The sequence below is a fragment of the Trichophyton rubrum genome (genome assembly GCF_000151425.1).
Source record: "Trichophyton rubrum CBS 118892 genomic scaffold supercont2.5, whole genome shotgun sequence".
Taxonomy (NCBI): domain Eukaryota; kingdom Fungi; phylum Ascomycota; class Eurotiomycetes; order Onygenales; family Arthrodermataceae; genus Trichophyton; species Trichophyton rubrum.
The window spans coordinates 88,803-103,399 of NW_003456424.1; the positions used below are offsets into that span (position 1 = coordinate 88,803).

At 48.2% G+C, this 14,597-nt stretch overlaps 6 protein-coding genes across 8 annotated transcripts; 5 read left to right on the forward strand and 1 right to left on the reverse strand.

The window, feature by feature from the left end:
* Positions 1-1,772: 1,772 nt before the first annotated feature.
* Positions 1,773-4,199, forward strand: TERG_08831 (uncharacterized protein). Of its 3 annotated transcripts, none has more exons than XM_047750612.1 (2): positions 1,773-1,942; positions 2,289-4,199. In XM_047750612.1, exon 2 carries the CDS (start codon positions 2,420-2,422, stop codon positions 2,960-2,962), a length of 543 nt encoding a protein of 180 aa, XP_047606398.1. In that variant the 5' UTR covers positions 1,773-1,942; positions 2,289-2,419; the 3' UTR covers positions 2,963-4,199. The 3 variants fall into 3 exon arrangements, with proteins under 3 accessions (XP_047606398.1, XP_047606397.1, XP_047604298.1); XM_047750611.1 differs by lacking the exon at positions 1,773-1,942 and having other exon boundaries at positions 2,029-3,443; positions 3,510-4,199; XM_047749012.1 differs by lacking the exon at positions 1,773-1,942 and having other exon boundaries at positions 2,029-2,905; positions 2,982-4,199.
* A 182-nt stretch (positions 4,200-4,381) lies between these two features.
* Positions 4,382-6,634, forward strand: TERG_04746 (uncharacterized protein; the record flags this gene model as incomplete). Its single annotated transcript, XM_003234104.2, has 4 exons — positions 4,382-4,402; positions 4,508-4,616; positions 4,687-4,788; positions 4,890-6,634. 4 exons carry the CDS (start codon positions 4,382-4,384, stop codon positions 6,632-6,634), a joined length of 1,977 nt encoding a protein of 658 aa, XP_003234152.2.
* Positions 6,635-7,311: 677 nt separating this feature from the next.
* On the forward strand, positions 7,312-7,992 carry TERG_04747 (uncharacterized protein; the record flags this gene model as incomplete). Its single annotated transcript, XM_003234105.1, has 3 exons — positions 7,312-7,526; positions 7,617-7,833; positions 7,900-7,992. The coding sequence occupies 3 exons, from the start codon at positions 7,312-7,314 to the stop codon at positions 7,990-7,992; spliced, it is 525 nt and encodes a 174-aa protein (XP_003234153.1).
* Positions 7,993-8,629: 637 nt separating this feature from the next.
* Positions 8,630-9,313, reverse strand: TERG_04748 (V-type proton ATPase subunit F; the record flags this gene model as incomplete). Its single annotated transcript, XM_003234106.1, has 5 exons — positions 8,630-8,770; positions 8,832-8,969; positions 9,069-9,102; positions 9,167-9,201; positions 9,296-9,313. The coding sequence occupies 5 exons, from the start codon at positions 9,311-9,313 to the stop codon at positions 8,630-8,632; spliced, it is 366 nt and encodes a 121-aa protein (XP_003234154.1).
* A 696-nt stretch (positions 9,314-10,009) lies between these two features.
* Positions 10,010-11,462, forward strand: TERG_04749 (uncharacterized protein; the record flags this gene model as incomplete). The annotated part of the gene is made up of 2 exons (XM_003234107.1): positions 10,010-10,264; positions 10,338-11,462. 2 exons carry the CDS (start codon positions 10,010-10,012, stop codon positions 11,460-11,462), a joined length of 1,380 nt encoding a protein of 459 aa, XP_003234155.1.
* A 441-nt stretch (positions 11,463-11,903) lies between these two features.
* Positions 11,904-14,021, forward strand: TERG_04750 (uncharacterized protein; the record flags this gene model as incomplete). Its single annotated transcript, XM_003234108.1, has 1 exon — positions 11,904-14,021. The coding sequence occupies one exon, from the start codon at positions 11,904-11,906 to the stop codon at positions 14,019-14,021; it is 2,118 nt and encodes a 705-aa protein (XP_003234156.1).
* Between the last annotated feature and the right edge of the window lie 576 nt (positions 14,022-14,597).

Sequence of the window (14,597 nt, forward strand, 5' to 3'; positions counted from 1 at the left end):
ACATGTATATCTGGCTGGCAGCAACAGGAGGATAGGATAGGATGCGGAGGAGGGCACAAGACAGCGGAAGCAGCGCCTGCAGCTAAGCAAAGAACCCGGCGTTATAGCAGGAAGAAAGAAGCCTGGCCCCTGAGCGGAGGGGACGGACGGGTGTTTTCTTATACTACTTGCTCTGGAGAGCTTGCTGCCTGTCTGTTTTTTTTTTTTTTTTTTTTTCTCCCTACGATCAAGCTAATTCTATCGACCAGGTCGGACAAAGGAGACGAAGAAGCAACGGGAAGGGAGGAGAAACAGACAGCAGGCCGTGAATTAGTAACAGTTCGCGCCCATCCATGCAGTCTGATTCATATTGATTGCCTCCTGCGTCTGCGTGCGAATGCAAGGCTGCCTTTTCTCCTCGACTTTCGCTGCCATCCTCAGATCCAAACAGAGGCGGGTGTGGGTTCTATTGGCCGGGGAGGGTGAAACTCGAGAAGCAAGCACCCGTTGCTCTCTGCCCTGGATGGGAACACAGGAACACGCAGGCCGTTGCAACAGTCCTGTCCGTCATCCCATCCATCCCGGGACGGTGAACAAACGAATCTCGCGGCCTGCTCTGCTCCTTTCCTCTTTTTCTCCCTTGCTTTGCCCTTTTCGTGCAGCATGCGGCCCGAGATGCTGCATATCAACAGGATACAATGCGCCTCCCGTCTTGTACTCACTCAGATGGAAGACGCAGGGATGGGCTGCGTTTGTCGACTGCAGCTGAGTTATATATGTCTCACCATTCATGCTCTTTGCCGTAGCACTATTCACCGGAGGGCGACGCGAGGGGACGAGAAGGGACGGATAACTATCGAACCCTCCTCCCCCCGCTGACCATTCCCGTCATGGCTGCATGGTATCACGGTGGGCACCTCCAATAATACAAAAAACTACCTTTCCCACCATGACAGAAAGGGTCAAGATCTAGAGGACGAAGGAAGAGGGGCGCGGACATTACTGGCATCCCTTGTTACTCGCTTCCCAGGCTTTTATCAGGCTTCCCTGTACATAGCGGTTGGCGCCTTTTCACCAACACCGATCACAGCAGGGAGCGGTCTCTCGAGGGTCCAGATACATATCTGCAGGGGGGTGTAGGAGTGTGATGCTCCACGAAGCCGTGGACCTGCTTGGTTGGACTTTGAAGTAACTAACTAGCTGACTCACTACTAGTTAGTTGCTAGTCGCCTCCAAAGATAGTCAGCACCAGCGGCTCTCGAGTGGCTTCTCCGGGCTACTTCCGTTTGCTCAGTCGATATTGATATCTTCCCTGGTTTGCTAGAAATTTGAGCTAACGCCGCTTTCCCGTCCACCTTGTTGGCCAAGCGGGCTTCTGTGACATCTGGTTGGGGATATAACTGGCATGCTACTGAGGCAGTCAACACTCCGTAGAAGTAGGCGTATGTAGGTGAAGACAAGTCGCCGCAGTATACTCCGTAGATGAACGTTTACTAGACCATGTCTATCAGTCAGACTAGACTCATGGACATCTACCTGGAAGATACCTCGTCTTCCAGCCGCCCTCTGCGGTATCCCAAGGTATCTCCCATGTATCCGCGCCAAGGGGTAGCCGAATTCTATATTTTTGTCTTCCGCAGAGTGAAAAATTACGACTCCGGCCGCCCTCAGACTTCTCGACTTTCGCTCGACTTCAACCTCCGTCGCCCCCTTGCCAGGCGCATAGTCAAAACCACCGAACAGCACCAACTGCCCTCCTGCCGACAGCCAGTGGCCCCGTCCTCTACCCTCGAGACGCTCTTCCTCTCAGCTTTATCCCTTGGGTTATCGCCCAAGTTGTCCCGCAGCTCGGCTCGGTGCCTCCAGACGCCACAGCTTCGCCAACCAGCAGATCACCCCTCCACGCCCTTTTGCCAGCTCGACGTCCAGGACAGTCCCGCGAAAGATAATAATATTACAAAAGGTAGAACCTCCCATGCGCGTTGCGCTGCTGTCTGGAAGCTGCTTGTTTGCTCGTTGCGTTCTATCATTGCAATGAATGTCTCGCCCGCTCGCTACCTGTGCGCGCAGGGCGAGCGAACTCCCACAGCTTGCCACTTTACACTGTAGATGAAGAGGAAGAGGAATAAAGAGATATAACGTCTTAGCTTGTGATGCTCGTTCTGTTGTCGCTCTCTGCTGTTGCTTCGTTGCTTTTCCTTCCTTCTTGCTTGCTAGCCTTGTACAATCTACACTTCCGAATTAAGCGCCGTCTTGCTATTCGCTCTGTTATTTTCTGTCCCAGAAGCCATGCTAACCGCCTTTAAAAGGGACCAGTATCCGCATTTTCGCCGCTTGTAACGAGAAGGGAACAGTTGCCGTGGAACCCTGAAGATAACTAGCTGACACTATCATCTCTTCCCTGCACCGGAGACCCGCTTGCTGGCTGCCTTGAACCACCATGGCTGAAGGCACATCCATATCCGCGACCCCGGCTGACGAAACACACGAGACGAACCCCCCTGCTTTACACGCCATTCGTCTGAATGACGTCTCAGGCCTTGCAGGTCGGCCTACGCCTCTGCCACGGAAACTCTTCCTTAGGCGGCGATCCGAGCTCTTCAACGGGGCTGGCGCTAATAGACTAACGGGAGGTGAGGGTGAAGAGGATGATGACGATGAAGATGATGAGGATGAGGATGATGATGTTGAAGATATATACCCTAACGGCAGCTCCACCTACGGCACCGACGAGGATGATTTTGTAGCCGTTAACCATTCGGATGCCTCGGATTATCCTTGGTATTTGCGGTCCCGGGTACCAGCAAGAAACTCGGAGCTAGCTAAACTCCACCCATACGTGCAGCTGCTCTCCGTCTCGGATCTTGACGACTGTGAAAAGGTCGAACTGGCGTTCCCTGAGTCTGAAAGGTGTTCAAGAGAAAACGTAAGACCCGATTCCCTGTGTCCCCTACCACCCGTTTCCCTCGAAACATGTTACTAATTAGTGAATTCATTCTTAGTTGACTTATCGCCTCTCAAAATGCCCCGAGCTCTCTCTTGGAATCTTCTCCATCCCACCGGCTACTGCAGACAATGAGAAACCTAGGCCCGTGGTCATTGCTCACCTTCTTGCAACGAGAACAACATCGCCTGTGATTACAAATGCGACGATGGGGGTTCCTAAGGATTGGAGAACTAAAAAGTCTACTCTACCAAGCCCGGGCGAAGAGGAGCCTGTCGGCCACCAAGACCAGGGATCTACCATAGCCATCCATTCCCTCGCCGTCCTCCCTGAGCACCAGGACAAGGGTCTCGGCAAAACGCTGATAAAGTCATATATCCAACGCATCCAGGATGCGAAAATTGCTGATCGACTTGTCTTGCTTTCCCATGATCATCTTATTCCTTTTTACACTGGTCTTGGATTTGAGAACGTTGGGCGCAGCAAATGCACTTTTGGCGGCGGGGGTTGGAACGACATGGTATGCGTGGCTCCTTTTCTCTGGTCGCTGTCAAACTGCTTCAGTCACTGACTTTCATTTAAACAGGTCCTTGATCTCAGCAAGGCTCCCAACTAAGCTTTACAACTGCTATTTTCCATCTTCGCCTTTTCTATTTTTGCTGATGGGGGTTTCTGACTTGACATGGGTGAAGCATTGCTCATTCTTGCATCCGGATGGCTTTTGCAATTTTTTTGGGTGGTCGGTCGTGGTGGTGTGCATGCATCATTATCTATATCAGCTCTATACCTAAACGTCGGGGTGTCCCTAGTGATGGTTGGAAAAGCATTGCTACGTGTTATGGGATATTATGAACACGCTGCACATACAAGGGGAGAAAAAGGATGAAACTGTATCATAGCAACAGCAATAATATCAATGTTCAAATACACCAGAGTGCCCTGTAGATTTAACGCTCGTCTTGAGTGTCATCATCCCTTGGACTCTCCAAAGAGCAACAGCCACCTCCCAACATTGAATATGATATTTGGACACTCGCCTCTACATATGGCTAATAACTGGATTATCTCCTGTCTTGCAGCCTTCGCAGCCTCCAACAAGTTGCTTTGAGGATGTTCAATATTGTTCAATTTGTTGTTGTCGCCATAGAAAAAGGGGAAGGTCGTTGGATCGCGAACAATGTTCTGATTATGTAACTCAACGGAATGAAGATATTACTTCACCGATACAAATGTCACGTGGGAGGCTAAACCTGCCGCACAGAGCTGCCAAGGCCCCGGGAAAAACTTCCGTTTGTGGCTGCAAAAAAACTCCCCCCAAAAAAATAAAAAAAAAAATTAAAAGTTTCCCACCTTCTGATAAAGACGGGAAATTTTGATTTCAAGAGGAAGAAACAAGAGATTCATCTCGAGCTTCGACCCTGAGATCAAGTCGCAGAAGGACAATATTTCGAGGTCACCATGAAGACCACTTGGAAGGACGTAAGTAGATCATCTGATTCATTTTTTTTGTTTCGCACGTCACCAGCGTTGATTGATTATGTCTGGGTGGGAGAAAACGGTATCTAACTGTGCGTTGCCCAACAGATCCAGCCGGTGCCAACGCATCAGGAGTTCCTTGATATTGTCCTGAGTCGAACCCAGAGACGGTTGCCAACACAGATTCGTGCTGGGTTCAAAATTAGTCGTATCAGAGGTAGGCTCTTGGACCTATATAGATGAAGTGGTTGATGTCCAACTTGGTTAACGATATATCATCACGATAGCATTCTACACACGAAAGGTCAAATTCACCTCTGAGACTTTCTGTGAGAAGTTTTCGGCAATTCTCGATGGATTTCCAAGGTTGCAGGATGTTCATCCATTCCGTATGACTTTCCCTTCCCTCGAAATAGCTCTATTTGGCCCTCGCCCATATGAGTGTTTTCATTGGAAGTGTGCGCTAACTAATATTTTCTCCCTGGTCTAGATAAGGATCTTTTAAACACACTATATGATGCCGACCATTTCAGAATTGCGCTCGGCCAACTGTCGACTGCCAAACGCCTCGTTGAGACCGTTGCCCGAGATTACGTACGCCTGCTTAAATATGCACAGTCTCTTTTCCAGTGCAAACAGCTGAAAAGAGCCGCTCTTGGTCGTATGGCGACGATTTGTAAGCGTCTGAAAGACCCACTACTCTACCTTGAACAAGTTCGTCAGCATCTCGGTCGTCTTCCAGCCATCGATCCTAACACCCGAACTCTCCTTATCTGCGGATATCCAAATGTCGGTAAATCCAGTTTCTTGAGAAGTGTCACCAAGGCAGATGTAGACGTTCAGCCATACGCTTTCACTACCAAGAGCTTGTTCGTTGGACATTTCGATTACAAATATCTTCGTTTCCAGGCCATCGACACCCCAGGAATCCTTGATCATCCTCTTGAAGAAATGAACACTATCGAAATGCAGTCGATTACAGCAATTGCGCACTTGAGATCTGCTATTTTGTACTTTATGGATCTTTCAGAACAGTGCGGATATACGGTTGTCGATCAGATCAAGCTGTTCAACAGCATCAAGCCTCTTTTTTCAAATAAGCTCGTTTTCATCGTCATCAATAAGATTGATGTTATGCGCCCTGAAGATCTTGATCCGGAGACCCAGGAACAACTACAGGCTCTTCTGAAGTCATCCGGCGTGGAGATGTTGCAACTTTCATGCGCCACAACGGAGGGAGTCACTGCTGTGAAAAACGCAGCTTGTGACAGGCTTATTGCGGAACGAGTTGCTCAGAAGTTGAACACTGGCGCAAACAGCTCAGGAACTCCCACAGGACGCTTGGGTGATGTTCTGGCACGTATTCACGTCGCTCAGCCCATTGGTGGCGTTCGCGAGACCTTCATCCCTGAAGCTGTCAAGAACCTCAAGAAATACGATAAAAATGATCCAAACAGACGCAAACTCGCAAGAGATATTGAGGAAGAAAATGGCGGTGCTGGTGTTTACAGCTTCGATATGAAGGAAAGCTACCTTTTTGCCAACGATGAGTGGAAACATGACAAGATGCCTGAACTATGGGAAGGAAAGAATATCTATGATTTTGTTGATCCCGACATTGAGGAAAAATTGGCACAGTTAGAAGAGGAGGAAGAGAAACTAGAAGCAGAGGGATACTATGACTCCGACGAGTCTGTGGAAGATGCCGACGAGGCTGAAATTCGCATGAAAGCGGACCTGATCAGGGAAAAACGAGCATTGATCATGAATGAGTCGAAGTTGAGGAAATCTCTTAAAAATCGCGCACTCATCCCACGAAGCTCACGGAGCAAGAAATTATCGGATATGGAGAAGCATCTTGTCTCAATTGGATACGATGCAACCGCTTCCTCCGCCCGTGCCAAAGCCCAACCAGAATCCCGTGGCCGCACTGTAACTAGAGATGAACCCGATGCCATGGACCTTGATACCCCAGAGACACAGCACGATGCGCTCCGACGCGCTGTTAGCCGTGCACGAAGCCAGGCAGCTACCAACCGCCGTGTGGATGGAGTTACTAGCTTGACAAGCAGGTCTAATGCGGAGAAACTCATGAAGCTCGGCCAGAAAAAAATGAACCGTATGGCCAGACAGGGTGAAGCTGACAGGCACACTCCTGCTTCTCTACCCAAGCACTTGGTATGTGTTTTTTCGTTTCTATTACTTCAAACATCTCTAACTCTCCCTCTTCCTTAGTTTACCGGCAAGCGTTCTATTGGCAAGACCCAACGACGTTAAAGAAATCCAAGTTGATACCATTTCATCCCAGGTTCCATATCTTTATCATCTAATGTGCTTTGTTTTCCAATGACGAGATGACATTCCTTGTTTTGCTTTCTTTTTAAATTCGGAAGAACCCCTGGAGTTAGCGGTGTTAAGTGGCTTTGTTATGTGGCTTTGATTTCGTTCTTTTTTGTATAGAAGGGTAATGAGTGAACTTGTCAAGGAGAAAAGTTTCATCCTACGCCTCAGTTGCAAATACAATATATCTCAACCAAATTCCTCCTGGCAACCCTCTTTCTATATTATCATCCGCCGTCCCTTGCCAGTCTGTGTACAGAGTACGTCCTTGGCCCAAAAGACAAGTATACTTAGAGTTTGATATTGAGTTCAATGACTAAGCAAGGTTCCCGGTCGCATGACATAACTTGCCAAGCTTCCCCAATATTTCGGCTTTCGCTCAGCTTGGAGATCGAGCTCTTTGACTACAACATCGCACGAGCGAGGCCACATCCGTCTGCTGCATAGTACAAACGACTCTCATTAACAGCTCTATCTGACAACGGGGTAGCTGCTGTTTATTTATCCATATCCCATACAGTCCTCTACCAAACCACCCGTCCGTCTTTCGGCACCTTTCGACACCCGTCATCATGCGTTTCTCTCCCACCGCTCTCGTCGCCTTGCTTCTGTCTCCTCTCGCCCTGGCCGCTCCTCCTTCACCTTTCCGTGATACCTCACAGATACCATTAGACACTGATGGGGACCTCAAAGTTCCCGGCGTCAACCCCCTGATGTACTGCGCCGATCCAGCGGAGAACCTTCTTACAATCGAGAAGGTAGACCTCTCTCCGAACCCACCACTCCCGTAAGTCGTTGACTCTCAGCTTGTCTCTTCCCGATAGTCTATCTATACGCATATATATGTAGCTTATACTAATGTACAAACTTGTTACAGTGGCCAACCTCTAGTTATTAAAGCCTCCGGAGTCATGGCCAAGGAAATCGACAAGGGAGCTACCGTTCAGTTGCAGGTCACATATGGCTTCCTTCAGTTAATAAACCAGGAGATGGACTTGTGTGATCAGACCGAGAAGGTTGGGCTAGAGTGTCCACTCGAGAAAGGCAAGATGGTACTCAAGAAGAGCGTTGATATTCCTCCTCAGGTTCCTCCAGTAAGTCATCCTTTTTTTGGCCTCCAAAAGATAGGCAGAAGACTAATGCATACCTTCTCAAAACAGGGCAAATACATCGTCCGAGCGGATGTAAGGAGTGTCGAGGGGGAACCGATTACCTGTCTTACAGCTACCGTCGTCTTTGAAATCAAAGTGTAAAAACCACATTAGGTCACCGTCGTCTTATTGGTGTGCCTGTGACTGATTGAGTATCATAGTTAAGGTCATTCTAGCAGCCGTTGGATAACCCTGCCAGGCCTCCTACTTCAGTGGTACGGCTGATGCTACGATGTTTATGAATTGTGTCATGATCCTTTGGATACTTCGTTTACTCGTGTCGATGAAATGCACTGCTTTGTTTAAACCAAGCCTTTGGACTAACTTAGCTTTGCTATATGTCGACTAGCCCATGTATCTCCGATAGCCATGGGATACCTTCCTTCCGGTTTCTACATACCACTTGAGAAATACTAGCGCGTGTTCTGCTGAATTTTGGGGTTTTGTTCTTGCATATCCACTCAAGCATGCCTTGTTTACTTGATGATGTTATTTCATATTTCATATCTCATATTTCGTTAATATTTGTCCCGTTCGGTTCATACGTTCAAACACAGATAGATAACCATAATACAAGCAATTAGTGAGGATAGATCATATAGCAGTCGCACTTCTCAGAACACGGTAGTAACTATGTATGACAACCCAAATCATATCTTCAGGTTCTATATTATCACGAACTATCACCGAAATATATAATGATCAAAAACACAACCGTCTCCTACATTCGAAACAGCGCCTACTCGCCAAAGAGTCTTCTCACACGTCGTAATACACTGTCCTTCTCGGGGTCGTAAGGATGGTCCTTGCTTGGAATCTCAAGCACGGCCGGGAAAGCTTCGGTGAATTTGTCTACGCTATTTCGTATTCTTTCAGCCACCTATTAACCACCGTTAGCAGGTTATCCTGACAACTGAGCTGAAGACAAGGGAGCTGCATACATGCTGGTTTATGAGTAGGACACCGATATCCTTTCTCTCTTGTGTGAAATTTTTGAACGCTTTTTCAATGGCACTCGTTTCGGTCTTGGAGTCAACGACAAGGAAATTGCGCTGGGAGTCTGGAGGATCCGTTACGTGCTGGGTAGCCCAAGTCAGCACCTCCGTCAACAGTCACGGAGTTCCCCCCCATCAAGACAGCAAGGGAAATCTCATTATTAGCACTGTAGGTGTACTCACACCTATGCCTGCAAGTAGAAGTCCGGTCACAGAGCTGTATCAGACCTCAAATGTTAGCAACATCCCCACGTATATATGAAGGTTGGACAGTAGTGTACTCCTCATCTCCGATCACGGCGAGAAATTGCCTATCCTAAATATCAAAGAACGGGAAAAGATCAGTATCCAGCTTTCTAGGCCGTCAAGTTATCTGTGCCGCTTGGGTTTATGAAGAGAGGTTATTGTACCTTGGAGCCTGAAGACATACTGCTTCTGACGGCGTAAGGGCGGGAAAAGAAGTATCTAACAGATCCCCTGGCACGGCTCAGCTGCTATACTGGACAGGTAACTGATATCTCCAAATTGTTCAGTTCCCTCCTCGCAAAGGAAATGAGAAAACAAGACGGCTGCTTCGTTTCTTCTCAAAGCTGTTGGTCGATCCAAAGTTGGATGGAGCTGCTTATCGGATTGCACATGAACTCATACGGCTTATATAATCCAGACAGATCCCTTCTTCCGCGTTGTTGGCGATTACTCGAAGGCTTGCAATAGCTAAACGGTAATATCAAGGCTTTCATATTGTAGCCAAACCCTCTTAAAGCTGACCCTGCGTACGTAATGAACGGCCGTTTAGATACCTTCCAATGCCTGGCGCTCTCGCTGTGCCTATGTTTTGTTAAAATCACGTGATGCAATCGCCGCCCAGCAACGAAACTCCAACCATAAACAAATACTGTTCTACTTTTCTACTTTTTTTTTCACGGCAGGAAAGCAGCAAAGCCAGAACTGAATATCGACACCAAGCCCAGGTACCGCGTGCTGGAGCTTTCAGACAGGTGACTAACTCATCTAGGCACTTACAGAGATACCATGCATCGGAATTAGAAGCTCTAGAAACCAACAACGGCCTGCTCTTCACCCCCTGCGACATTCAAAGCTGGAGCTGACTCCCACGTCTTACGATGCCCCCTCTCATCCGGCGGAGACCGCTTCTCGAGCGTATCAAGGCCTTTTTGAACCCTCTTGACTTTCTGTTATGGCTTTCGGAGGAGCTCGACTCCAGTGATTGGGAACAGTGGGAGAAGGAGTGGGCGCTACCCGTTGGAATCGCGTTGAACGTTTTGTTTCTCGTTGCGCGTGCAAATAGCCAGAAGAGCAGCAGGGCTCATGACGACGTGTTTGGAGATGAAGGAGGTGTAAGCTATATAGCCTGGCTGGTATGCGGAATCCCTGATCAAAACGGTAGCTTTTTTAGTGTATCATATGCTAACGGATATCTCCGTTTTACAGGCATCGTTCATCGTTCATGCGCTGGCGCTTCTGTCCATCTCAAATGCGCTATATGCATTCTGCCGGACGCGCCCCTACCGCTTATTTGAAGTGCCTATTGAGAACGTACCATCAACACCCTCTGCCAAACGAGTGCAAGTGAACTCCTCGCCGATGTCATCCACACCCCTGCGCTTCATTTCCGACGTTCTATCTTCTAGCTCAGCGGAGAAGAGGGCACATCCCGATGCGCACCGTGATGTATGGCAGCTCTCTGTCTGGGATCCGCACCCAATTTCTATTCGACTGTTTTGTCTTTTTAGTCCTGGTCATATTCTCGTGTATTGGTTATTCCTGCCTACGCTCTCCTCGGATCCCCGGCCCAGTGTAACGATAGTGACGACTATATTTTTGGCATTGCTATTGACAGCGCAAATGTCTACCCTTTCGGCCTTCTATTCCCAGCAAGCTAAAGATTCAGCTTTGGTCCATAAAGAGGTTTTGAATGAATACGATACGAAATTCGTCCACCCAAGAACAGATCCGGACGTTCGCGACGTTGCCACACAGTTTTCACAGGCAGATCATTTTATCCCACATAAGGATGAAAAGTATAATGTGGTAGAAACTTATGCACCATCCACCACACAACACACTTTTAAGACTCGCCCAAACCCCAACTACATCCATCACGTCGATCCCGATTACCGTGTAAAAACCCGACCACAGGTGACTCCTAGAACCTCTCTGTCAACACTGCAAGTTACGTCCACCGGTTCTATACAACGGACGACTGATATACAAACACCCTCTTATACTGTGGACACATTTACACCCATTAACAAGAAAAGTGGTGCCATTCGCCAACCGCAATTCAGACCACCATCTGGTACGGGCGATGGAGGAAGTCTTGGGGTATATTCCCATGCTCAATCTCCCTTACGAAAGTCAGCAACACCCTATTTGGACCGGAGGCAAAGTTCTGCCTACCGAGATTCTGACGGCGCTCATAGTCCCAGGAAATCTCCAAGCAGCCCTCTCAAGCGTTCAAGTGTGGCGGGTGATATGAGCTCCATTCTGTCATCTAGCCGGAGATCTCGGCTTGCGGACGTACTTTCTCCTAGGAGGGAAAGTGGGCGTTTTTGATAAGAGCCTTTCTTCTTCATACTTTTAGTTTGCCTACATGAATCCGTACATTTGTATAAAAGCCCTTCTCTTTTTTACCTCACTAGCATGGCAGGTTATAGTTTGGTTGATACCTGCACTCCTTTCAATGCATTTTCGCCGCATAACGTCTTCCAGCGCTCTTCATAGCTCTTTCTTTTTCATTGTACTTGTACTTGTTTATGATACCCATCGTGCTTGCTTACTTCCCAAGGATGATTAACTGGTATGATAATGCAGGTTTTCCCTCATTACTTCGATTAATGTTTATCTCGAGTTGCTTTCCTTGTGAGCAGTTGCTGAAAGTCCATCGTTTCTACTCCTCACCACTACATATGAGTGTCTAACATTCTCTCAATTCAATTCTCTATCTTTGTGTGTTATTTTTATCCTGCTTCAGCACACTCCCGGCATTTTCCCATTATGCCGATGCCTGATCTGTCGGCCAGTTTCTCGGATAAAGCAAAGGGCAGGTCGACTCAGAAGAAACCTATACGCTCAGGATCTTGGTCGGCATGGCTCTCCGGATCAGTGTTTCGTAATACCGGTACACAGGAGGAACCTATCTCGAATGCTGATGGTGCAAATAATGATGCCACTGCTACAGCGAGTCCCAATGTTGAGATGGCCATGAACAAGAATGAGAATCACAGTATCGAATACAAGAAATTTTCTGCTGGCGAAGAATCTGCTGAAGAAGCGGGAACTGGCACCGAAAGTGACGCCCAAAGCGATGCAGGAACCGTCAGGAGACCCCGGATCCCCAGCGGCAATACACCCCCTAAGTTCATTCTACCTCCCGGAACTCAGGGTGACCACAGGCCACGGCCTTCATCTCATAATGATGCCCACCCCTCGCACCGGGACGACATGTTGGAAAGGCATAGGCCTCACCAACCAGACCGTCAGCGGCCATCAGCTGGTTCCCTACCTTTAGGTCCAAGAAGAACTTCACAGACTGTAAGTCGGGACGATTTTCTTACAGCTCGCGGTGCAAATCCACGAACTGGAGTTATTAGTCCGCATTTAACAGATTACAGCCATTCGGATGATGTCGACCCACAGATCGAAAACTCCGGGGGGGCTATGAACAATCAGAAATGGCGTCTCAAGGGAGATCAGTGGATTAGCCTTGATGCTTCAGAACGGACCCCGGTGCCTACGCCGTCCTCCGACGCAGATATGAATAGTTCTCTGTTAATTAGCTCTCGAGATCAGGCAGAAGCTCATGTGGCCTTCCTATCAGATGCTGGTGTACCGCTAAAAAATCTTGAGGATCGATTTGTTGTCAACATGCCATCCGCTAGGGAGCCAAACCCACCATCTATGACTCCTCGGCAAATAGCCGACTTTCAGCAAGCCTGCAATCGGTTCTATCGCTATGATAATAATATGATCCATCCCTCAAGAGTACCAAGTCCTCGGCCTAGGACTCCTGAGGGCCCCAGTACTCCCCCGAGGAGGCTTTCTAAGATTCGCGAAGCTCTTCTGCACAACACGGACCCTTTAGTTAGAGGCCGGCGGAAAGAGAGGCCTCCAGGCAACCCTCACAGCCCATCTCCTCACGGCTCATCACGGGAATGGAGGCATAACTCCGCTCCTTCAGCTAGCCGACCACAGCACGGGTGGAGAGAGCAGACAAACAAGTATTTTTTAGGTGGTCCCGGCTATGGAAGAGACGAAAGGATACCACTCCCTCGAAAGAGGGGACAAAGGTACCCTCCAGGGCCGGATCGGAATGCACCAACTGGTCACTCCAGCCACAGGGCCCCTCAGCAGACACCTTATTGGGGTCACCGTGGTCCGAGCATGCCAACATACCCTCAACAGCTCCATCCCAGTTTTCGGAGTCCCGGTTCAGTAGGGAGACAAAATTTCAACCATTTCCAGGACAGGAGCTTCTCCAGGGACCTGTATTTGGAACCTCAAACCCATTCCAGACAAACTCTCCAGGTCGGAGGTTCAGAAGGAGACGAGCTGCTTGCAACCATTACCACTACCACTACCACATCCACAGTCACCCCCGTTCGACTCAGTGCAAGCGATGTGGAAAACTTCTTTACTCCAACCGAAATATCAACGCAGAAGAGCTCCTCCGAACAATCTCACGGTGCTTCCAGAGAGAGTATCGCCACTACTACTACAAAAACAGGAAGTGTAGTAAATGCAGAAAAGGCCGAAAATACAGGAAGCACAAAGCAGACTACGGCAATTCACGTCATCAAACTTGGGCAACCCGGCCAGGGGGTGGATGGGCTCATCCGTGCCTCAGGGATCCAAGTGAGCGAAACGGAACGCGCAGATAATGAGAACAACATGAACAGAAGCCCGATCATGCCTCGTACCAAATGGGCAAACTACTCTTTGTTACCAATGGCAATATTCTACCTCACCCTCATAGCCATGACGTATAGGGAATGTCGCGAGTACTGGACGACAGGAATTCCTGGGCTTAAGCTGCCACAAGGTTTGAGGTCCAAGAAAATTGTAATCGGTGTTTTATTTGTGGCTGTGGCAGTATCAATTACATTCAGAGGTTAGTCAAAGACGGCCGCCTTTGCCTTCAGGATTTAATATAATGAACGCGACTCTCCATTAGGGTATCATAGTCTGAGCATCGAAATGTCTTCTTGAAAGGCGCGTTCATGCATGCTAAGCCAGGAAGCTATTCATACCAATCCACTGTCTTTCTATACACTCATTAGAAATAGAAATTGAATAGACTACTTTCGCTTACTATGGAACTTCAGATACCATATTGGAAATCCATGGAATTTTTTGAACATTAGACTATGAAATTACAAAATTCTCTAAAAAGAAAACCTAAACGCTGGTTTACTTATGTTGAAATAGTGTTGAAAGGAAAGGTCATTCATCCGTTGCATCATCTCAATCATCAAGGTAGTGCTTTGTTGAAATCTTCCTTCTTGCTGCGTGCCTCCCGGTCCCATTGCCCGCTATGATATAAATTGAATAAAATGATGCATCGCTGACTCTTCATAGTCATTCACCTTTCTTCCCTTTTTTCTTTTTCATCTAGACGCCGCTTTCCCATGCATGAGTTGAGTCTAGCCCCAGCAGCCCTCCTAGACAATAGATAGCCTATCCCTTTTTATC